This window comes from Aspergillus saccharolyticus, assembly GCF_003184585.1.
Source record: "Aspergillus saccharolyticus JOP 1030-1 unplaced genomic scaffold BP01scaffold_17, whole genome shotgun sequence".
NCBI classification, from domain to species: Eukaryota; Fungi; Ascomycota; class Eurotiomycetes; order Eurotiales; family Aspergillaceae; genus Aspergillus; species Aspergillus saccharolyticus.
The window spans coordinates 134,960-158,098 of NW_020290627.1; the positions used below are offsets into that span (position 1 = coordinate 134,960).

Consider the following 23,139-nt stretch of genomic DNA (forward strand, 5'->3'; position numbering starts at 1 on the left):
CAGCCTCTCGGGTTCACCGTCGGACCAGCGGGCCATGGGGCGGTAAAACCGGCCCTCGGTAATTTATCGCCATTACAACAGAACAGCATTCAGGTTCCATGATAACAGTGGAAGCCAGGAGGAGATTAGGGAATAAAGAGAAAAGAGATCCTGATCAAGAGCAAGAACAGACATAATATCCAGCCCGATGCCCCTCTCCCAGTCACAAAAGCAAGTCAACCTTCCTCCCATGAATAATTCCCAAGCCGTTCCATGTTTATACCCGGCTGTGCTGTGCTGCAATCGACCTGCTACGTCACATTGCATACCTCCCCTGCAGGCAATCCAATCCAACCGCTAAACAGCAGCCAGACACCATATGAATGTAGTCGCATGTCATCTCATGGCATATCATAGGATCTTCCTTGAGAAAAGAGGTCATGTCATTTGCCAAGAGCCAAGCTCTTATATACACACTATCATACACGCATCCAATGCCCTGCCGTCATCAGGCCCCCAATCTATGCATTACCACCAAATCCGGCCCCCTCGTATACAATTACAGACTACCGCAGCTCCACACCCAATTGATCAACGAGCTTCTGACGAAGCATATCGTGTAGATCGTTAGCCTCCGTGTTGGTGAGCGTGCGTTCCAGACTCCGGTAGTTGATCCGGTAGCACATGCTCTTCCGCTTTGTCTTGGGGTGAGTGAATTCGTCCACCAGACGCACATCCTCTACCAGGTCCCCCGCAACCCCACGAACTAGCTCCATGATATCATTCTCGTGCACGGGCATCGCGCCGCCCGCCGCACTTCCGCCGCTGGCAGCCCCCGAGGGCAGCCAGAAAGCGACATCCTTGTAGCAAGCGGGGTACTTGGAGAAGGGCTTGAAGCGGGTGATCTGGCCAGCCTTGAATTGGGACAGGAAACGCTCGTCCCGAGACCAGAACAGCCGGATGTCGGGAATGTTAAAGAGAAGCATGGCGATGCGTTCCAAGCCAATGCCAAACGCCCAGCCCATGCGGTTGGGCACGTCTGAATTGTTTAACAGCTCCTGCTTGATCACACCGCAGCCCAACACCTCCAGCCAGTCGCCCTGCCAGAACACCTCTAGCTCCCACGAAGGGCTCGTGAACGGGAAGTACGCCTCCACCCAGCGGACCTTGAGGGGCTCGGTCTCCTCCTCGGCCCCGGCAGCGGCCTTGCTGGCCTCCGTGAAGATTTTGATGACCATGCGCTCCAGGGACCGCTTGAGGTGTGCAGCAACCTCCTCGACCTCCTCGGCGCTGTGGAACTCCGCCTGCAGGGGGTTTCGTTCTGGGTGAACGGTCGGGTTCCGATCCTCGACGACCACGTCATGCGCTGGAATGCGCTCGACGTCCTCGCGGATCAGGGCCGCGGTCTCGCTGGCATACTTGAGGGGGTCCTGGTCGGGTCGCTTCCACAGCATGGCTCCCTCCATCTGGTGAAAGACCGGGTAATGGCTGCGATCTATCGCATCCCTCCGATACACGTCCGCCACCACAGTGTAGCCCACTTCCTCCGGCCGGGTGCTCTCGTTGCGGCTGATTTGCTGGAAGTACGCCTGTTGGTGTGCGCTCGTATGCGTCCGGAGGACCAGCTTTTTGTTAAGGTAGTAGGTGTCGGTGCGGCTGCGGCCCGGGTGATCCGCTGGGAAACCCAGGACATCGAAGTTCTCGGCCGTGGTCACGACGGGATTCTCCTCGGTGTAGTTGCCGAAGGTGGGACGAGGGAATTGGCTCTCGATCAGCTGGCGCGTGATAGCAAGAGGGTGGTTCTCATCCAGATATAGCCGGCGGCCGACGTGCGAGAGGATGGTGTCGGTGGTATTGGTCCATTCGTCGGAGTCGTAGGCAGAATCCTTAGCCGCCAGTTGCTGCGTCGCAGACGCGCCAGTGATCGAGCCTTTGATGACATCGGTAGGTTTCTCGTTCGTCCCGCGAACGGCCGTGCAACTCCATTCGCGCCGCGCGATGGTCAACGGCGTTGGGAGGTGTGAAAGCGGGATCCGTAGGGTCCTCCGGGTGGAGTGGTTAAGTGCCCACCAGCTGCTGCTGGCACGCAGGGCTCGGCCAGTGGCTAGTAACCGCATATTTCAAAGAGCTGCAACCAACAGCGCCAGGAGTTGAGTGAATGTGTCGTCACCCGCTCAATGGATCCTGACTGCGATTTAGTTCACAAAACACATCGGAGCGGGTGAACCACGGCCCGAGCGGACTCGTCCAAACCTACGGAGTAAGTATCCTGTACTCGTGCCGGGGACTCAACGCAAACAGGTCGTTACAAACCCCAAAATGACCGTACCTTGAAATAGGAACTTTTTGCTCATGTCTGCGTGAAATCTCACCAAAAACTGCTACAGGTATTTCGCTCGCTCCTGCATCATCAACCATGTTTACGTATTTCAGAGTCAACTTGTCATAACCGTCCTGGCCGATACGGCCGATAGACTGTCTATTAGTCTTCATAAACTACCCTGCCATTGCCTTCAGGCAACGGGGCGATGCAAAGAGTCATAAAATGATCCGATGCCTGCAGGCATAACCCACAACCGTTTCAATGCCAGTCCCAACGTGATGGAATCACTTTTCCAGAGATGAAAGAAACAAAGACACCGACCATTGCGTGTAATGTACATAGTAGGGAGGAGAGAGTCGAGATATAACGCCAGCCCAGCAGAAATCAGATCATTTGAAAAGCGCACCAAGAGACGGCCCATGCGACACCAGTCGCAAAGTAAATGGTGTATCATACACATGCGTTCGTAGACAAAAAGCAAAAATCGCTGAATCATATACTTTCAGCGGCACGGTTGGATGCATAGTCCATTGCAATGGAGGAGGGTTCAAGGCCCGTCGCATGGAGAGAGATGTGGTATATTATACAGGAGTTGTTGTGATTTTCGAAGAGATTCGGAAGATCAAGGAATTTAGTTGTTCTTGACAACACCGACCTTGGCAGCCTGAAGCGAAACAAAGATGAAATTAGCATCCAGGCTTGAAAACCCAGCTGTGAATAAATGACTTACTCTAAGGACACGACCGTTCAATCGAAAGCCCTTGCTCTGAACAAACATAATCTCACCGTCCTCTCTACCCTCGGCCTTGGTCATGAAAACGGCCTCGTGGATGTTAGGGTCGAACCTCTGAGCGGAGCCATCCTCAGCGGGGGCACTGGGGTCGAATTGCTCGAGACCGTGCTTCTTGAGAGCGCCCATCAGGACATTTTGAGTCATCTTGAGGCCGGAAACGAGGTCCAGCAGATCCTTGTTGGCCTCAGTGGGAGCGGCCTCAAGCTTCTCCTTGGGGACGGCAAGCATAGCACGATCGAAGTTATCGATACTCTCAAGAAGGTCCTGGGCGAAGCGCTGGATGGCGAAGTTGCGGGAGTTGTCCATGTCCCGCTTGGTGCGCTCCTGGAGGTTGATGAAGTCGGCCTTGGAGCGAAGATATTGATCCTGCAAGACATTTAGATTTGCTTTGCCTCAGCAATAGATACTCTTGTGCTTCTGAGAAATCTGGAAGAGTCCCAGATGCTGGACCAGGGTTGTATTTACCTTCAGACCGATGATTTCTTTCTTCTTCTCCTCAAGCTCTTTGCGGCAAGCATCCTCGCCTTCCTGCGACTCTGCGGCACCGTTCTCACCGTTCTCGGCCTTGTTCTCCGTCGAGTAAAGACGGGCGGCAGACTGAGGAATCAAGGGACGAGCGACCTGAGGGACCTGAAGCTGCACGGGCGTCACGCGACGGACAGCTTGGGTAGCTGGGGTCGAGCGGACGGAAAGCAAAGACCGCTGGGCCTGTCTGAGGAAAGTTCTTTGAAACATTGTGAATATGAAGATAGTGAGTAAATGCCTAGATGGACAGAAACGATGGATGAGAGAGTTTAAGCAAAACTGAAGTAGTTCAATGTGAGAACGAGATCGGCGATAGCGGTCGAAAAAGCAGAAGTTTCGCCGTGCCGGCGTCACCTGACTGACTGCCCTCAGCGGCGCTATCCGGACGGATCAACGTGCGGGCCGACTATCGGCTCCAACCGGTCTTCATAGGCGCTCGAGGCGAAAGTACTCTTGAGTCCGCCAGCTCAAAGCATAGCATAGCCTTGCTGTCATACACTTTACTGAAGGTGATCCGGAACATGAGGCTTTCACTTGCATAAGGCTAACCTTGGATATGAAGATTGAGGCACCAGCCATTCGCTGGCCGTATTCTGACGTCTTCTATGGCGAACGGCACATGACCATCACTGTCTTATTCAGTGGCAAGCAGCTGGCACAAACCCCAAGCGAGGATAGGAAGTCACTTTCGTTGGTTCGATACTCCCACCATCTGGTGCAGTTATGCATAGACATGTAAACGAAGATGCGGCCTCTGAAATTATTCGTTAAAAAGAGCCGGGTGCTCCCAATTCTTTGCCCTTTCCCCAGTACCAATTCATTGATATGGTTCCCGAAGAACACACCTCAAGTAGCGGACAATCCTCGATTAAAGCTCCTCTTCATGCATCCTACCACTGCATCTATGTACCCTAGAAGTCTACCCTCAGTGAAATTCTCAGCCAAAATGCACTTGCGTTTCGATCCCGAATATGCCGAGGCTGCCGGCCCTATTATGGAGAGATTGGCTGAGACCCCCAAGCCAAAAGTGCACGACATCAGCGCTCGCCGCGAGGGAATCACTTATATTTGCGAATCCCTCTTTGCGGAGTTGCCGACGGTTCCAAGTGTAGAGAAGGAGGAGTACGAGTTCCAGTCTTATGATGGCTACACAATCTCCATCAAACGGTTCTTCAAAAAGAACAGCGAGTCTCCTGGGCCCGGCCGCCCAGCGATTCTTCATGCCCACGGGAGAGGCATGATCCAGGGCACTGTCGATCTATACAGCAAGTGCCTTTCCATACCGGACCAATATCCAGATCTTTTTAGTGGAATACCGGCTGGCAGCCGAGTTTCCGCACCCGACTCCTCTCGAAGATTGCTATGCTGGGTTGCGGTGGCTATATATTAGGGCAGACGATTTCGAGATCAACCGCAATCGCATTGCGGTCATGGGAGAGAGCGCTGGAGGAGGCCTGGCTGCGGGCAGGGCTCTCCTAGCTCGGGATCGGCGCTTGAACCCGCCTCTGGCGAAACAGGTTCTCATTTATCCTATGTTAGATGATAGGAACATCAAAGAGAATGTTGCGCTGGAACCTTTCGTTACGTGGACTCAGGATGACACTATTACTGGTTGGACTGCCATTAGGCCTAGACATAGGAACGGACAAGGTCTCACAATACGCTGCGCCTGCTCGGGCTACCAATCTGGAAGGCCTGCCGCCGACGTATATCGTTGTAGGCGAGCTGGACGTCTTTCGTGACGAAAACCTCGCCTATGCGACGAAACTCGCAGCAGCCAATGTCAGTCTGGAATTGCATGTGTACCCGGATCTACCCATGCCTTCGATATCTTTGGCTTAAGCCGAGGTTGTGAATCTCATTCGCAGGCTTTTGCAAATCGATACAAGTTCCTCGCTGGCTTGTGACACGGCATATGTGGCTTGGGAAAGGATGTCGTTAGCGAGGAAGAACCGATTGGATTCGACCAAGCAATTCAGAACATATGACGACAACGAATTGTGCTGTGTACTGTACACAGTACACAGCCAATTAAGCCATTGCGAAATGACTAGAATTATATCAAGGTTGGGTGTCAAGAAAGTGCGTCATTCGAAAGAGCGGAGTGGCTGAGCCCCAGATACAAGATGGTCAGAGCTTTCGGCTAAGCCATCAGAGGCGTCCCCTATTCCGGAGCTGCTACTGTAGGCAGAAGAGATTTGTTTATTCAAGTTCAAATGAAAGAAGCCATTCGGGCGACTGATATCGGTTGCTGTCCTGTAAAAGTGGTAGGGGCACCTGAAGTTATAAGCCTTGCGCAGGCGCTGCAGGCGAGGCAGAGTTCTATGACCACCGCAGCAGCACCAGTCCATATGATTCGTGATTACCATGTACCTCAGGGTGCAGATAGGCGTAGGCAGAGTGTAGGACGTCAGGGTCTAAGCTAGAGCGGCTCTGCTGATTGTGACATGAGGCGTGACTTTACTGGGGTCTTGGAATGCAGCATGATGCATGCATGGGTGAGCTCCGCAGCGGAAGAGACTCTGCTCTACTTTGAAGCCAGGCTCGAAATCTTGCCTGCCTAGAGGACTTCCACACTGCAACGCAACATTGAGTGCTGGTCGAGTGATCCCGGGGGCGGAGCATCAGCCGCTATTGAAGGCCGAGATGACCTGGAGATTGTGGAGAAAGCGACCCGATCCATGGATAGTTTCCCAATTGGTGCTGACAGTAGGAGGATTTGAGGTATGGACGCGCTGCTACTAGAGCTCAAGCCGGCAAGTGACAGCAAATTGGGTTTTGTTGCAGATGTTATGGTGGCACATTACAGCACCATGTTCGTTGCCTGAGATCCGGGGTTGGTCGCAGGATCAGTCCAGGATCAATCCAAAATCACCTTTGGAATCATTTTGTGTGCCTCCAGGAAGATCCAGCCGATACCAACAGCTGTGGCCAGATGGGTAGTCGACTGCACAGATGATCTGCAGCAGGGAGATGGAACACAAAAGCACCATCGTCATCACAGAGTTTGCGAACTACTCCTAGTGGTTGCTGTGTACTCCGTAGAAGAAAAGGTGGCAACCTAAAGCGGTGCCAGTCTCCGTTAGCCACACGGATTCGGCGAGACCGTGGCGATATCGACCTCAGAATGCATGCAGAGGCGATCCATCGCCAGGAACAGACCCAGATTCAGACAGGCTGTCCGAGAAGAGACAAGTCTACCTGACAACCGTAGTTAGTGGACGTGAAGTGTAGTGTACGGAGTAGAAGAGGGGGGAGAGTCGCAATCCAGGCAGGCAGTGCATCTCCACTTTTGGTCGTTTATCGCTGGTGCTGCGCCTCGCCCGGGAAATGCGACGAAGGCGGACAAATTCAAGTGCACTGGGAAGGTCCTATAAAACAGTAATTCAGCACGCATGCAGAATACTCGTTCTTACTGGCACTACCACTGCAATTGTCTGAAAAAAAGGCTCCAATCAGGGTGGACCGAGGCAAATCGAAGTTTCTCTTATCTCCCTCTCCCCGAGTGGCAATCAAGCGCTACTGTCTCTACTTCCTCTATATCAACTTATCAACATCCTCCACATCCACCTCTACAACCATTCCCAACCACCATTACCACTAACACAACAACCACTCCCCCTTTCTCCCCCCAGACACGCTGTTCAAAATGAACTACACCACCCCTCCACAGTCCCTCACCACCTCTCCGTCGCTCCCGACGACGAAAACCACCACCCACCGACCAACGCTATCACTTGACCTCAGCAACCTCCCACCCTTAAGCCAACCCACCACCCCAACCAACACCCTGATCATCACCGACCTGAACGACCTCCACCTCTTCGATCCGCCATCTCTGGCTGCGCTGCGCAACACGCTGAACATCCTCGCGCCCCTCAACTCCTTCTCCCCACTCCCCTCGCTCCGCCGCCTCCTCTGCTCCTTCCACACCGACACCGACGCCCTCTACATCCGCAAACTCCTATCCGACCATACCAGCACGGCGCTCAACCCGCTGAAAGCCCACACGGCCACCTACTCCACCAAGGCCCTGCACCCCAAGATCTACTTCGGCGAGCCCACCCCGATCCAAACGGGCATCAACGCCCGCCCGAAACTCCTGTCTGCCCCGCAGGTCGACAAGCTCTTCTTCATCAGCCCGCCGCCCTCCCCGCCCCACGGCTGGGTCATGCGCCAGGAAGATCCGCCCAACAAAGAAGTCCACGCCAGCGATCTCGCCCAGGCGCTCGCTAAACTCAACACTGAGATGCAGCACGCCGCCGCTCCTTTCCCCAACACCAACACCTACAATGGCAATGGCAACGGCATTGGCAATGAGGCTCCCGAAACCCCCATCTCGACTATCTCTGACAAGCAGCAGCGCACGGGGAGTTGGCCTGCGAGCACTACGACCACTACTGCCGCACGCCGCAGTCGGAGCAGTACCCTGATCTACCACCCGGAGGATCACGGCGGTAGTCCCGGCTTGCCCGCGGTGATGGTCGAGGATATGAGCGAGGAACTCACCGGGGGTCTGCTGGTGGAGGATGATGATGGCGATGTCGAGATGACTTGCTCACAAAGTCCCGTCGACGATGAGGAGATGGTGTCGATGTCGGTGAAGCGCATGCCGCCGAAGACGGCTCGGCCGCCGGTCGAGTTGATGTGATTACTTTTTTTGTTTGCTTCTATCGCCTTTGTTAGGATCTTGGGCTGTGCTTTTTTGTTGGAATTCGCTACCATCATGAATGGTGTTGGGGTGGAATTGGCGTTTTTGTTCTCGGTCTCCTTCTGGACAGGCTTGGCATTTCTGGCATACGTACATAATCTGCATTGGGGTTGCGATGCTTGGGTTCTCTGCTGTTATTTATCTCATTGTTCATTGCATTTCTCGTCCAAAGTTAGATAGTGAGATTTGCACAAAATGGACGTTCCATCGATACGTTTTACTCTGCTTCGAAATCACTGAATGGCGATCTGCTAGCCAGTTTACCTCGGTTTGGCTTCAGCAATCCACAGCACTTCTAACCAGAAATACACGGACTGATGCAAAATTATGGAAACTCTACTCTCATCACGCATCCTGTCGTCATATGGATTTTTATTCGGTGGAATATGTATGTATGTTTGTTCGGGTAGTAGCTATGTATGTGAGATAGAGGCAGAGCCGTAAACAGTCAAGAGCAAATCAAAGCAAAACACCCCTGTCGCACGCCCTGACCATAGTAACTTCTTTTCAGAACAGCAAGTAGAAAACAAGGAGGCAATAGATGGAAGGCAAGAAAGTGCATCTCCCGAAGATGAGCGAAAAAAAAAAAGAAACCATCGTAAAACTCCGTCCGCATGCTGGTAGTAGTGTCAGAAAACAAGTTGGTGAAGTGAAAATGAGATAAGAACTTGGTGGCTGGATTCAGATCGGCAGCCGAGAAATACGCGGCCTCCGTCTCGACAGACATCCTCTCGCCTAGAACCCATAGCCACCGCCATAAGGCGTGACACCGTACGGCGTAGCAGCACTGGCACCCCAAGCACTAGCTCCGCCACTGGCATAGGCCGTAAAGCCGCCATCGATGCCCTCTGGCGGCTCGTAGGCATCCGGACTGCGCATCATATCATCATCGTCACCCATCAATCCGTTGCGGTCCGCGCCACCGTCACCCGAGCCAGACAACGACGAGATGACCGAGGCTAATTTGCGCTGCAGCACAATGATACTCTGCTGAATGATCATGTCCGGATCAATCATACCGATACTCTCAACATCGATGTAGAAATTGTTCGGCTGAGCATCGTAGTCAAAGGGTTGATCGGGAGGGTTGGCGTGCTCCCATGCTGAATTTGCTGAAATAGGCCTGTCGACAAGACGAAACATTAGCTTGATGTGTGAAAGGCCCCCTCCCTGCTTATCACTGCGTCTACAATCGTCTCCCGTCCACGCAAGCAAAACGACTAGAAACAAAGAATAATAAGAACTTACCATTCCTTCGCCGCATCCTCCTCATACCAATAATCCACGTGCCGCAGGTTGTTGTGCGGATCGTACTCGAAGCCCACCGCAGCTGTCGGCGCCCACTTTGCGTGTTCCTTGGCGATTCCCTTCTTCGCGATGCACGTCATCTTCAGCTCCTGACCCCTCCGTAGCTTGCAAATCAAGGGCCCTTTACCCTCAGGGTCCGTGATCACCGGGTTTCCCACCCATTCGTTGGCCCGCTCGCCGCTGACGGCCAAATCCCGCGCGTAGACCCGCATGATATCGTCGCCCGTGCAGCGCGCGTGGAGGGTGAGCGTCACGCTGCAGCGGGCGCAGCGGTCATCGCATTCGCAGTCGCGGGTGTATTCAACATCCTGGTCGCAGTTCTTGGAGTTGAGGGGAATCAGACCGAGACGGTGAGCCAGAAACTCGTCGGGGAGGACCGAAGTGTTTTTCTCGACTTCCACCAGGTCGATCGCCATGGTGGGGATCTCGGCGAGCATGGTGCGGCGGAGGGAGTTGGCGAAGGCAAGGTCGACGGAGGTGAGCTTGAAGTCCACACGGTAGGGCTCGGCCTGTGATTTGGTTGGTTAGTCAACCTGGACCTGTATGTTTGTCGAGTGGGTTTCTAGAAAGCAGAAAAATATCGTTGCTAGGGTGCTTTGTGTTGCGGTCGGTGATAGTGGCACTGTTGATGAAAGGCGACTCAAAGTTGCTCACCTCTCGGACGGTCACTTGGGGCCCGGTGGGCTCAATATCCATTGGCGGATAATCCATGATGCAATATCGTTATCTGAGGGCGATGAGGCCGAAGTCTATGGCCACACACACCGCAGGAGATATGGGTCAGTAAGTGGAAAGTTGAGCTGGAGATGGCCGCGATGAGGCAATGCCGAGAGAGAGAGAGACTTGGGAGAAGTGAAAGGCGGAAGCTGAGTTGCGCTTGACCCGATCGGGTAATCTCCTGCAGAGCCATGATGACCGAAGTGAATGGCACGTGAAGGATTGATAACACATCCTCATCACTCCGTAGTTACATTCTGGGACTTTATTAGGAGTTTATCTTCGAGTTAATCCACTCGAATATCGATAGCAAGTGGTCGTTTGAGTCAAATCTAAGGTCCTCGTGACCATCCATGCAATACCACCTGATATCAGTCTATTCCTTTTCAAGGGACTTCGATATGGAAAACGCTCTCATAAAGCCGGACAGCTATGATAATAGGTAAGCCCACAATGGGCAGCGAAAGTGATAAGAAGTAACATGCCCTGAGCGTACAAGTCTCAATCACGAGCAAGATGATATTGGTATCCAAAAGAGAAAGCCAACTCCAAGCAAAGGAACCCATCCCTGACCATGTCTCGATGGCAGTAACTTTTTTTGCCCCAACCGTCGGCAACACAGCCGTATCCTCTAACAATCTATACTGGCGCTTGCTCGTAAAATCTATAAATGTGGGAGGCAATAGCAAGAACAGATTGGACGGACAAAATAGACCGTGGTCGCGCACCCCAGAAGATCGTGTTCGCAATTCATGCGCAAAAGCTATCAGCTGTCACCCAACCCAGTCCAGAAAAGAAAAAAAAAAAGAACAGTGATTATAAAGAACCCAAAGCATTACAGCCGACCGGGGGTTAGGAGGTTCAAGCTAATCGATGCAAGAAAGAAAAGAAAACAGCTTTTCCTTGGCTAGTTCATTTCAAGTCGTCATGGAAGCTCAAAGCTCCTTTGCAGAAAACAAAAAGCCATCGCTACCTTCGCATGGAGCTGCGATTGAGCGCTTCCAGCAGCTCGGGTCTGCTGGCCAAAGCATCCGCAGCCTGCTTGTAGGTAACCCATTGCCGTTTCCGCTTGTGCATCTCGGGCCACTGTTCCTCTTCGCGGTCCACTGTGACTTCGAAGAATTGATAGGACGCCTTAGGTGCCGAATTCGACAATAACGTGGAGGGGCGCATATCAGGTATTTGACCCAAGTCCTTATGCACCGTACATATTACTCCGGCTTCTTCCCAGGCCTCTCTGCAGGCGGCTTGTTGGGGGCTGTTCTCGTCGGTCTCCCACCCGCCTTTGGGCAGGACCCAGCCCCCGCGACCTGCGGACTGGATCATCAAGACCAGAGTCTTGTCCGCAGACAATGGCACGACACCGGCGACTAGTCGTTCACCTTTGGGACCATACCCTAAAAGCACACGCATCATTAGCATGGTTGCGCAAAGGCAGAAAAGACAGAAACGCCAATTTCTCAATCCAGTCAAGAGATGAATGTAAAACGGGTCAACATGCCTCCAGGGTTGTTTACTCACGTTGGTTTTTACGTCCGACACGGGACTCCATTGAGCGAGGTTGTTCCGACATGGCGGATCAACTATACATCCAACGGGGGAAGAAAGATAATGACTTCTAGGCCACTCCACACGACAAGTCTATATAGTGGAGAGAGAGGGTAGGCGATTGTAGTAGGTCGTTTCTGAACTTCACGCGACACTCGTGCTGAAAGGCAAGTGGTCCGATGCGACTAGAGGAAGCGACAAACCACCAATAACACTGACTTCGGGTAGGCTGTCAGTGCTGAATGTGACGTCGAGAACTTCGAAGAGTGGTGGTGAGAAAAATAGAGGTCCAGCCTAGTGTATGAGAGCTGGCGAACAACCTCTCAGTCGGGTTTCTTTTTCAACCGCGAAAACGCGAAGCGGGTCGAAGGAAAAGAAAGCAGCGGCGGGGAATTTTTTTTCTGGCGAAGAGAAAGGTAAAAAAGATGGAGAGAGGAAGGACTGAGAAGAGAGAAACAAGAAGATCAGGTATCCCCGTTCACTCCCGCGGCGACGGGAACGTCGAAGAAGATGAGTGAAGACAAAGGGACATCATAATCGGGAGGGATAGCGAAGAAATAAGGAAAGGCGGATTTGGTAGGGGAAATGGACGGAGGGAACGGAGGAAACGGAGGGCGAGAGGGAGGGAGGGGGGGGGGGGAAGAACGTGTAGTGGGAGGGGACGGAGGCAACAGACACTCAGACAGACAGACAGAGAGAGCAATCAGTGTTAGCCTCTGGGGGGGGGGGAACGCCCCGGCAGGCACAACTAAACTGATTGTTCGCCCCGGAGCGGACTTGCGCGCCCACGCCGCTGCTGGTCGGTACCGATTGATACCGATTGATTACGTTGAGTCGAGGCAAAACAAGTGCTATCATGACCGTATTCTTGGTATTACTGGAACCTTACGGATGATTCTGGTCCGGTTGTCGGTCAAAAAGCAGTCCAGGTACGGCTCGTTCCTCTCGAGTTATTGCTTGCTTGCTTGCTTCTCCAACCCTCGCTCGGGGTATTATTTATTGTCTAATTGTGGTCAGGTCCCAGGTTTAGTTACATCTCATGCACACACCCCCTTTCCTCCCCATTTCTCATGTGCGGTTCGTCTGGTTCTGCCCATCTGCAATAGCATGTGGAGTATTATTTTCGAAAGTCCAAGACATGTCAGCTATGTGATTGAGGCAGGAAGATGAAGGACTTGACCGCAATTAAATAACTTTTACTCCGTACCTTAGTACTCGGTGTCTGCGCTAAACTTGAGACTTGGCTTCGACCATGACCCAAACTAGTGATCTCCCTAGTAAGTTATGCGACTATCATGGATCCCCTCATGGTTCATTCTTTGGTTCTCCCAAGAACGACTCCTCCTGGAACTCCGAGACTCTTTCTCTGGGTTCCACAGCAACCCGGTAGCCCAAGGGACCAGACACGCGAACACACAGACACGCGCGCCATCACACACTGATCCATTATTAATAAGTTCTTTTCTCGGATAGTGATAGAATGCGTGACCACCGTCTTGCACCGGGATCTGTATCAAATTCTTTGCCCATCACGAAGGGCTCCCGACAGAGGTGGTTCAAACCCGAACCATACTAGGTAGTAGGTAGACTAGATTATACTGGCTGGGATTAAGTTGAATTCTACTGTACGTACTGTGGATTGACTTGGGTAGTACTTCGTGGTGTACTCTTGTACGGAGTAGTAGTTAGTAGGCATATTAAGTTTAATTTTAGATGATCTCATGGCCGCACATCAGTAGTCTTCGTCTTCCCGGTGGCACATTGTGCGTCATGTTTCCCGTCGGTGGTCCAGAATTGAAGTCCCGTCATTTCGGCACCTGTCTCGCCTATCGTCCAGGATCCCCTCGTGAGATTTTCCCCAAAATAGTAACTATGAAGGGGAAACGTAGCCTTGAGTTCAAGATACGACTACTCACCGATCACGGTGAGGTTTTTCCCTTGAGTTACTCCGGAGTAAAGGGAAAAATTCGGGTTCGGTCCACCTTACCTTTCCCTCTTTCATCGCTCTCCGCTCAACGGACAGGACAGTTTATTTTTTCGGGGGGAGGGGGGCCTTTCCCAATCGATATTTAACGTTACTGATTTGATTCATCGGACTAACTGGACCGAATAGAGTCCCATCGGAGGAGGGAACGTGAATCCTATTGTTCTATCAAACGTGCACGGGCGACCTGACCTCTCCCATGCTCTGCAGTGCAGCAATAGTCTAGCATCTCAACGGCCTCGGAAACCATCCAATGATTGATGCTCAAACAGGATGGTACCTGCTACGTGTTTTACAGTTCAGTAGCTCAACAGCTGTTGTGGCGCCTCCAGCAGCTGCATGGAGGGAGTGGGAGAGGTCAATGAGCGGTGATTGTTTGTCTACTATTTCTTTTTCCTTGGATTATTGCTTTCACGCTCCTGCATACAAGCTTTAGATTGGAAACCATCAGACGCAGCAGCATACACCCTGCATGATCCCCTATTTTTGAATTTGGCTGGCTTATTGGGAGATGCCACGGGCAATTCCAGCAAATAAAAGTCGTAGAAGGGGGAAAAAGAGAGGGCTGCTCAAGGGAAGGATGCGGGGCAACCGACGACTGACCCGGCCGGCTACTTTTTCTCCTCCATTGGTTGCGGACGGATTAACTTACTGTATTCTTAATCTGAGAGAGTGTTGAAGTGAGACCTAAGTTACCTACGTTACCTGATGGGTAGTCAGGGAACAGAACGAGAAAAGAAAAAGATGGTGAGCGGTAGTGTGTAGTAAGTAGTTTGAAGAGAACGGGGGGCCTGCCGTCATGCCCTAAACTGAAGTTGTACCTGTCCATTGCAACAAACCCATGGATGAACGAATCATGGAGTCGATCCAAGCGTTCTGTTGCTCGGACAATGTGGAATGCGGTGAAATGGCGCTACTGTGTAGTACGTGAGGTTGTCCTGCACATCAATCTCAAGGATAGGGGCTTCAAGAACACTGCTCAGTGGCGATTGGGTCTGGAGGCGACAACGCAGCGGTGATCTGTGGGAAAAATGCGGATCCTTGAGCAGTTGAGATCCTGTCGTTGATGCCGATGATGGACGGTGGGAGGAGAGCAGGATGGCTGCACGTGATGTCGTAAGAAGAAGATGATGATGAAGATTGATTACCTAAACAGCGCCCACATCAGGAGGTTATACCTCTCAAGGAGCAGCTCCAACTGCACGACTTTGGATTTGGCCCAGCTTCTCTGCCAGATTTTCTCTCTGTAAAAGGGGATATTTGACACATGGCCAACTGCCATTTCCATCAAGGTAAATTACCGTATGGTAAGGATGATCGCCAAACGACGACGAACAATACCTTTGTATTCAATGCATCCCCAGCTATTGACCAGGTTGTGCAAGACAGGAGGTACAGAAGTCGAATGGAAGAACTAACTAGCACTGGGTCTGACCTAATGAAGAGACAGTGGCAACAACAAGAACAAAAGTACTGTACTGATCGCTGGAGGATCAGTCGGTCCTTACAGGAAATCCCAACATGGGTTCGGATCCCTCCATGCAGTCCAACTAGACTCCTCTGTTCTAGAAGCATCATGCATCCGGATTCATTTTGATAGCGCAGGTATGGCAAAGTAAGCAGACTGGTTATGGATAACTGTGTAGTTAGTAGGTAGTCAGTAAGAATGAATGGGATGCGGGATAATAGGCTGCCAGCTTCAACTTCCGGCCCGCATCATCTTCTTTTCCATCTGCATCTTCCAACCAACAACACCCACTTCGGGGCCCCTCAGACCACAACATCGCAGCCACCCTCTTCCTCACCATCATAGAACCCATCTCGAGCTATCCATCCGGCTGCTCCCTCTCTTTCGGTTATTTCCGCAAGGTCCTTTGCCTTGCGAACAGGGTGCTCCATCTCCCAGACGGGGGAGACCATTCTGAGTACCTGACATCAACCGGCATCTCACCACCCACTTCAACACACGATGGTCTCTATTGTCGACGCCGAGCAGGCGAGAAATCTATCGCTTTTCCGACCTCTAGGTAAGCTCTCAGCCAGTCATCATGGTCTTTTCTGCCCCGTGCAATCGGTATCCGCTCCAGTTGGTTCCATTTGCTCCCCCAATCGGTGCCCCTCAATGCGCCATGGCTGCCCCTCATCTCTATCTCTCTATCTATACGGAGTACATCCTCCATGCTACAACATGACAACTCTGCGGCCACAACCATCGCTCCCATCATGAAGAAAATTATCTGTCGATTGCACTAAATATCTTTCAATGTCTGCACTTGTCGACATGCCATTCCACTCATCCTAACCATCTCCAGGCTACCAACGCAACTCATGCGGCTACTGTAAATCGGATGACGGCTGTGAGTCTCTCTGTCCTGCCCCACCAGGCATGCCTGTCACAGGCATGTCAACGACGGCTTCATGCCACGACTAACGCGCGTCTACTGCAAGCTGCCTCCTACTACACTAGCTCGGTTTCTGTACGACCCGCCCATTATGAGGCCCTCGTCAACCGGGGCTGGAGAAGGTATCGTGTGGTCTAACTAGTTCGTTCCGAACATGAACCACAAGGGGACTAACACTGGGTCTAGATCGGGCACACTGTACTACAAGCAGAACCTGCAGCGGTCCTGCTGCCCGCACTATACCATGAGGTCGGTGATTGGCGCTTTCTCCTCATTCAAATGTCTGACGATGCTAACCACTGTGGCAGACTGACGGCATCGGACTTCCAGCCTCGGAAGGATCAACGTAAGGCTGTGAACCGCTGGAATAAGTTTGTTCTCGGTGATGAATACATCCGTCGTGCCGCATATCTCTGTCCCAGGACACGGGAGTACGTTGATGTCTGGATCAAAGCTGGAGAATATCTTGCTTACGTCCGGCTCGCAGAGAAAAGAAGCATCGCAAGCAGCACTTTGATCTCCTGACGTCTGTTCACGAGGCTGAATATAGCAATGTGAAGCGACCCATTGACCCTAAGACGAAGAAGTATCTCGAGCCAGCGCACAAATTCGAGGTGAATTTAGAGGGTGACTCGATATCTCAGGCCAAGTCAGTCACTAATGCCAGTTCAAATCTAAAACTCTGACCTGATCATCTTGGACAGATTCGACCTCTTCCGCAAGTATCAGACGACAGTCCACAAAGAAGACGTCTCGAAGTGGCAAACCAAAGACTTCAAACGGTTCCTCTGCTCAGGACTGACACGCTCGCCCGCTGATCCGAAAAAGTCGGACGAGAAGAAGCTTGGATCATGGCATCAGTGCTACCGTCTTGATGGCAAGCTCATCGCTGTAGCTGTCTTGGACCTGATGCCTAACGGAGTGAGCTCCGTCTACATCTTGTACTACCCCTGGCTAGCTAAGCAACTCCAATCCAAAGCTGACAATAGCCAGTTACGACCCGGACTACGAACAATGGGAATTTGGCAAGTTGAGCGCAATGCGAGAGATCGCTTTTGCGCTTGAGGCTCAGTACCCGTACTACTACATGGGTAAGTATACCTCTCCCCGACTATGTACGATTTGCTGACAACACGGGCGGGGTTCTAGGTTACTACATCCACACCTGTCAGAAGATGCGGTACAAGGGCACCTTCCGACCGCAGTACATCCTCGGTATGTCCCTCACTTCCATGCAACCGGCAGTCAATCTGACTATCGTAGACCCTGAATCCTACACCTGGGACCCGCTTGACGGCGAACTCGCCCAGAAGCTCGACTCCCGACCCTACGTCTCCCTCTCCCGGGACCGGCAAGCAGCCACCCCTGCAGCGACTCCATCCGAGCCCGAGCCCGAGGCTGACGCGGAAATCAACGACGAGGAGATGTCACTCTTTGACCTGCACATGCCCGGCGTACTCACTTTGGATGAGGTGAAGGCGCTAGACCTGGACCACTGGTTGCTGCTGGTTCATGGCTCATTTGTGCACATGATTGTACGTTCCCCTCCTTCTAACGGTTGACCGGAGGATCGAACAGAAGACTAACAAGCTGATGTATAGGATCTCGTCGGGTGGGAGAGAATGCCGATGGATAACCCCCAGTCTGTGAAGGGGATCGTCGCAGAATTGGCGGCGGTGCTGGGACCGGAGGTATTCAAGCAGAGCGCGGTGGTGCTGTTTGATTAGATGGATAGAGCTTGGGTATGGTGCACACACGTCGTTCGAATGGAGAAAGTGTTTATAAAAGTCCATCTTAGCTTGCAGTTAGTAAGTAGTGAGGACTTTTCCCTGGGAGATGAGAGGGGTTATTTCATTTTGCACACTGCATGGTTGTTGTGAGGATGGAACGAGTTTTTCACCATACCATTCTACCCCTATCCCATGAGCATTAGCGGAAAAAGAATCCAAGTTGAATGATATCTCCGGGGAAGTGAATCTAAACCCACGCAAAACTCAAGTCCTCGACCATTCGGGCCCACCAGCTGCCCAGTTGATTGACGCGCGCGCGTGTATGCGTGTAGAGGTGTATGTGTGTGTGTTGACACCAACAGTCACCAATTCTCAGATCAATCTGAAGTAATTCTACCTCTTCGTTCTGCAAAATCCACTGTTTCATCTCTTTTGGCAACTAGAGGCATACATCAATGGCGAAACACCTGGTCCAACCATCATTCACTTAATGACGGCCCGAGAGAGGGGGACAGGGTAAGGTGGACGAGACGCATAATGATACCAGTGCCTGGATATGCGGTACCTGTTTCAATAAGAAGTATTGCTGCGGGGTACCGGACCTTATCTCATCTGCAAAGAATCAACGAGGAATAGTAGGGGAGACGAGGGTAGATCACCTGAGAGGAAAGAGCCTTCTTCAAACAGGAGGCGGTTAACCCCCAGTGAAGTAGAGGAGGCCCGAGCAGGCCACGATCTATTTGGATCATTTACACACAACCCCAACTCGCTACTCAATGTTGGCCTACCAAATGCGAAACAACTCAAAAACAATGCACTAGCACGTTCCCTATGTATGTATGCACGGCGAAAATCAAATGAAAGAGCACAGAAATCAATGCAACACCAGGATGATGGGGGATTTGATGAAGATAGAGAAAGAGATATTCAACACGACAAATAAAAGGAAAGAAAAAAAAAGTTGATAAACAAGACGAGCACGCTCAGCATGAACACCTACCAACCACCGCGCAACCACCCATGCGTTTCGCCCGAACTACACCAACCAGCTTGACAATAACAGTCGACCCGCCTGACCACCGAGTCAGCAACCCTTACCCAACTGAAAAGAAAGAAACCCTGCTATTTGCATTGAAAGAATTCCTAGCCGTCCGGAGGAGACAACGGACGGAGGAAGATGAAAGATAAGACGAAATTGAAAACAACCGTGGAAACCATGAAGTGGAGAGAGACAGGCACCATTCCCCGTTGTCTATCTCTGTGTTTTTCTCTTTCCCACCTCGAGCCTCATTCGCCGCAGATTCGCCAATCAATCGACCCATCAAATCAATGCAATCAAGATCAAGGAGCGCTCAAAGACGGACCGCAACACGACGAGGAAAAGAAGAAGAAGAGACGACACTGCATAACGCCAGCAGTGTTCCTTGATTCAAATCTATGGACGTCAACGGTCAGTTCACTCCATAGATAAACAGAAAATGTTATGTCGTGAGACTCAACCATGTACCCTGGGAAATATGCTAGGAATCATGACCACATGATGAATGACCCTTTAGATGTAACGCCCCACCATGTGCATAGCTGACAGACAGTGCTAACCGGGAGGCACTGGATGAAACGCCGTGTAACCGATAGATGCGTGGACAGATGATAGACAGAACAAGCAGCGACGAGATGATGACGAAAAGAACGCCTGGCTATGCGATGCAGTCAAGCACAAGTCTCAATTTGTCGCTGTCGCCTTAAACACCGCCTTCTTCGATAGCATGCGCCTCGATCTCCTCGCCCTCAGACCCGTCCGCTAGCATTGCGTTAGGTGGATTTCGTCGCCCAGCGCCGAATACAAACTCCATGAATCGTGCCTTTTGTTTGTCGCGGACTCCTCGAAGGTATTCATAACTGCCGTCAATGCCCCGGATCTGACCCTCGATCACGGCTTCGATTGGCCCCAGCATGCGCCCATGGCTGTGACTGCTGCCAGCCTCAACGCCACTCGCAAACCTGATCGAGTCGTTGCGCCGCACCAACGGGCTGACCAACTTGCGACGCAGAGTCTCCAAGTTGACTTTGAGTGTGAGTAGGCGCCCGCGGTGGTCCATGAGAAGATGTTTGTTGGTCACAGTCCGACTGCGGACGTTGGCAAGCAGCCGCTTGTTCTTTTCGTATTTGCGAACAATGGAGGCATCTGGTCCGAGGACACGAGTCCACAAGGAACTCAGCATCTCACCTTCCTCTCGTTCTTGCGCATCCGATTCGCGAACTACAGTTCGTTGTAGACTCAGGAACTGACGATCAATAGATTCGAAGAGTCCAAAGAGAGTTGTGGAGTGATACAGCTCAGTGTTGATACACTCTTCAAGCACCCCCAAGAATTCCGTGAAGGTTCGGGTAAGCGTTGCACGCGTACGCTGCGCCGAGGTATGTCCAAGGACCGCTGTCACGACTTGCCCGAATGCGGTGGGTGCAGTTGCCAGCTCACTGCCTGGAGGGCCGTCGTTGGTCTCAATGGGTCTTTCCATGGTTCCGAGTCGCGCAAGGATCTCATGCAAATTATCAAACATGAGTGTGGGCAATGAGCTAGGCGGCTGCGCATTGATGGCTTCTAATTCGCGTTTGGCCCAGTCCATGACAATCAAGATGGAATCGAAGTCGGCATCGACATTGGCAAAGAACCGAGTCAGCTCCAATGACAAGCCTTTAAGCGACTCAGACAGTTCATCCAGCTGGCGCACGATGATGGGCGCGCTGGTCATGTTGGTGCCACGAACTGACTCGCTTAGATCCCAGACAGCCACACCGGTTTCCTGCAGCGCTTCGATCTGCTGCGCGCCGTGTTCCGAGTAATAGATCAGGGGCTCAAAAGAGCGCGCAAAACCTGACAGCTTGACCAAGTCAGGGATTGGCTGTGGATAATTTGGAAGGAACAATGTGCGGATCAGCCCTATCGACAAGAGAGCGACCACGATGGATACGAGTGTATTGGTCCGGGTGCTTGTGATCAGATCGAGTTTCTCGCGCATGTACCCGAAAATGGCTGCGAACGGTTCGCGGTGCTGGACTTCCGCGCGTACTGCGAACCGAATATCTTAAAGTAAAAGCAGTCACAAGTCAGCAGGCCATACCAGCTACCTGGATGAGTCGTACTCCAAAGTGATACCTACAATTACTCAGGTCCTGTTCGGGCGTGAATTCCAGCTCGCCATTTTGAACAGCTTGCCCGTTCGCCGGCGCTCTACTTGGAGAATGATCTCGGTCCCTGTCTTGACTCGTGGGCGACATGTCCGGGGGCGCGCATGTGGTGTCAGTCATGGCTGAGGACTGTTTGCGATCCTTTTTCGCAGGAGACTCGACCGCGTCCTCATACTGTGGGCTTGCTTCCCGCGAATGCGACGGACTTGCTCCCACTGTTGGCTTGAGAACAGGGCGCTCCTTTGCTGGGCTTTGGGAATAGGCTTCATGGCGATACCAACCACTTCCTGGATTATAATCGTGCCTGCCATAACCAGGAGGCGACCAGCGCTCCGTGTTGGGTGTGGGCTCTTCATCGTCGGGATCAGATTCCTCGTCGCGGAATCCAGAATGCTGCGACGGCAAGCTGAACAGCGGAGAACGTTGCGTGTTACTGCTGCTTTCAAAATCCTCGAGTGACGCATCCAAAGATGGATGGTCCTCGAAGTTGTCTTCGAGTCGATCAATCATTTGAGAAGCTGTCGCGCAATGAAAAGCCAACAGAGCTAAGGATCCTCTTGATCGCGGCACGGATCTGGATGAAACCCCGCACTGCGCGGGCGAGGATATTGCGCGAATGGTGAAGAAGATCAAGAAGACTTGATCAGAGGGTTAGTCGCAATGGTACTGAGATACGGTCTGAGCTGTGTTCAAAGTGCGGATGGAAGAGGGAGGTGAGAGGAGGCATGAAATGTGAGGAGAGGGGAGATGAGAAGGTTAGTGGGAGAAGGCGAGGGAAGAGAGGATATTTCTTCCACTGAATTTGGAAGTGAAGTGGAGGTGAATCGAGGTGAAGGAATGCGACCAAAGTGTTAGAATGAGGCCCTCAGTGAAGAGAAGTCCGAGGAGCCTGGGTGCCTGAGGACTAACAGAGCGGCCTGATCACTTCACAAGTAACAGGTGAGCAGAGAGATTCAAGTACAGAATATCGAGGAGAGAGAGACAATAGCATGTGCGTGCAAGACAGCCAGTCTCGCAGTGACTGAGCAACAGTCAGGTTATGGGATGCGACAAGTCACTGCGGATCGCGGCAATACACTGTCAAAAGCAACTGTGCGAGGTGCTTGCATGAACCACCACTATAGACACAGAGCCACCGACACCGACACAGTTACCACAAGGAAGAGTGCCACCTGTGTGAGACAGGGAGGAGCTATGAGGATCGTGGTTAGTGGAGGCAGATAAGATAGTTTTCAAATCAATACACGATCTGAATAGAGTGACTATATAGATAAGATGGATATGGAGGCAAGCATCGGTCCGCAATAGGTGCGGTATAGAATTGGCAATGAAAGTATTGTATGTCAATGCGATTCAGAACACGGGGTTTCCAAGGCAAAGTAAGTAACTTGTTTCTTTCCAGGTACAAGTAGATGATACGCGCCCCTCGCATGTCGGAGGGGGAGGGGGGGGAGGGTCGGATTCCGTATTTAAACAATGGAGGGGAGGGGGTGGCTGGACCAATCGTGGTGGGCCAGTCCTGGGTCATGTGCGATGGCCTAAAACCGACTATCTGTTGGAGAGACTGAGGGAATAGACTGAACCGATGATAATTGCCCCAGTCTGGTCTCTTTTGAACGCCGGTAGCAACCGATGGTGGATGTTAGCAGAGAGGGAGTGCGCGAAAAGTTATGGGGTTATAGACCGCATCTCGAAAAGCCGTTGTTCCTGCCATCGCATAAAATGATAGAAAAAGAAGGTACTGTACGAGACAACGTGCGGGTGTCAATGCGATAACAAAGAAGCACGGAAGGACCTGAACCAAGAACACCACCCCTATCGATTGTGCACTGGTTATCGATAGCGATAGTCAACGAGGCAATCTAGGTGGGGGGTGAGTAACAGACGCTGTGGCTGAAGTGCTGCAGAGAGATGGAGGGGAGAAAAGAGC

At 52.0% G+C, this 23,139-nt stretch overlaps 9 protein-coding genes across 9 annotated transcripts; 3 read left to right on the forward strand and 6 right to left on the reverse strand.

Annotated features, from left to right (window-relative positions):
* Positions 1-424: 424 nt before the first annotated feature.
* BP01DRAFT_357197 (phenylalanine--tRNA ligase) lies at positions 425-2,134 on the reverse strand. Its single transcript, XM_025575140.1, has one exon. The coding sequence runs from the start codon at positions 2,094-2,096 to the stop codon at positions 546-548; it is 1,551 nt and encodes a 516-aa protein (XP_025430836.1). The 5' UTR covers positions 2,097-2,134; the 3' UTR covers positions 425-545.
* A 380-nt stretch (positions 2,135-2,514) lies between these two features.
* On the reverse strand, positions 2,515-4,097 carry grpE (mitochondrial nucleotide exchange factor MGE1). Its single transcript, XM_025579955.1, has 3 exons — positions 3,561-4,097; positions 3,033-3,461; positions 2,515-2,966 (listed from the first exon to the last, which is right to left on the reverse strand). The coding sequence occupies exons 1-3, from the start codon at positions 3,828-3,830 to the stop codon at positions 2,934-2,936; spliced, it is 732 nt and encodes a 243-aa protein (XP_025430837.1). The 5' UTR covers positions 3,831-4,097; the 3' UTR covers positions 2,515-2,933.
* On the forward strand, positions 4,073-5,105 carry BP01DRAFT_357200 (uncharacterized protein). The gene is made up of 2 exons (XM_025575141.1): positions 4,073-4,129; positions 4,183-5,105. The coding sequence occupies exon 2, from the start codon at positions 4,567-4,569 to the stop codon at positions 5,008-5,010; it is 444 nt and encodes a 147-aa protein (XP_025430838.1). The 5' UTR covers positions 4,073-4,129; positions 4,183-4,566; the 3' UTR covers positions 5,011-5,105.
* Positions 5,106-6,985: 1,880 nt separating this feature from the next.
* Positions 6,986-8,669, forward strand: cbpA (putative calcineurin binding protein). Its single transcript, XM_025579954.1, has one exon. The coding sequence runs from the start codon at positions 7,270-7,272 to the stop codon at positions 8,269-8,271; it is 1,002 nt and encodes a 333-aa protein (XP_025430839.1). The 5' UTR covers positions 6,986-7,269; the 3' UTR covers positions 8,272-8,669.
* Positions 8,670-8,695: 26 nt separating this feature from the next.
* On the reverse strand, positions 8,696-10,449 carry BP01DRAFT_357203 (DNA-directed RNA polymerase II core subunit RPB3). The gene is made up of 3 exons (XM_025575142.1): positions 10,294-10,449; positions 9,580-10,148; positions 8,696-9,454 (listed from the first exon to the last, which is right to left on the reverse strand). The coding sequence occupies exons 1-3, from the start codon at positions 10,348-10,350 to the stop codon at positions 9,067-9,069; spliced, it is 1,014 nt and encodes a 337-aa protein (XP_025430840.1). The 5' UTR covers positions 10,351-10,449; the 3' UTR covers positions 8,696-9,066.
* Positions 10,450-11,248: 799 nt separating this feature from the next.
* On the reverse strand, positions 11,249-12,148 carry BP01DRAFT_58101 (NUDIX hydrolase). The gene is made up of 2 exons (XM_025579956.1): positions 11,878-12,148; positions 11,249-11,753 (listed from the first exon to the last, which is right to left on the reverse strand). The coding sequence occupies exons 1-2, from the start codon at positions 11,927-11,929 to the stop codon at positions 11,326-11,328; spliced, it is 480 nt and encodes a 159-aa protein (XP_025430841.1). The 5' UTR covers positions 11,930-12,148; the 3' UTR covers positions 11,249-11,325.
* A 2,441-nt stretch (positions 12,149-14,589) lies between these two features.
* On the reverse strand, positions 14,590-15,589 carry BP01DRAFT_58249 (uncharacterized protein). Its single transcript, XM_025579957.1, has 2 exons — positions 15,190-15,589; positions 14,590-15,036 (listed from the first exon to the last, which is right to left on the reverse strand). The coding sequence occupies exons 1-2, from the start codon at positions 15,464-15,466 to the stop codon at positions 14,855-14,857; spliced, it is 459 nt and encodes a 152-aa protein (XP_025430842.1). The 5' UTR covers positions 15,467-15,589; the 3' UTR covers positions 14,590-14,854.
* On the forward strand, positions 15,578-18,330 carry BP01DRAFT_357206 (arginyltransferase). The gene is made up of 11 exons (XM_025575143.1): positions 15,578-15,915; positions 16,201-16,245; positions 16,337-16,412; positions 16,477-16,539; positions 16,599-16,721; positions 16,778-16,939; positions 16,995-17,231; positions 17,284-17,381; positions 17,440-17,505; positions 17,554-17,825; positions 17,892-18,330. The coding sequence occupies exons 1-11, from the start codon at positions 15,858-15,860 to the stop codon at positions 18,015-18,017; spliced, it is 1,326 nt and encodes a 441-aa protein (XP_025430843.1). The 5' UTR covers positions 15,578-15,857; the 3' UTR covers positions 18,018-18,330.
* Positions 18,331-19,584: 1,254 nt separating this feature from the next.
* On the reverse strand, positions 19,585-21,986 carry BP01DRAFT_58366 (uncharacterized protein). The gene is made up of 2 exons (XM_025579958.1): positions 21,182-21,986; positions 19,585-21,105 (listed from the first exon to the last, which is right to left on the reverse strand). The coding sequence occupies exons 1-2, from the start codon at positions 21,717-21,719 to the stop codon at positions 19,763-19,765; spliced, it is 1,881 nt and encodes a 626-aa protein (XP_025430844.1). The 5' UTR covers positions 21,720-21,986; the 3' UTR covers positions 19,585-19,762.
* Between the last annotated feature and the right edge of the window lie 1,153 nt (positions 21,987-23,139).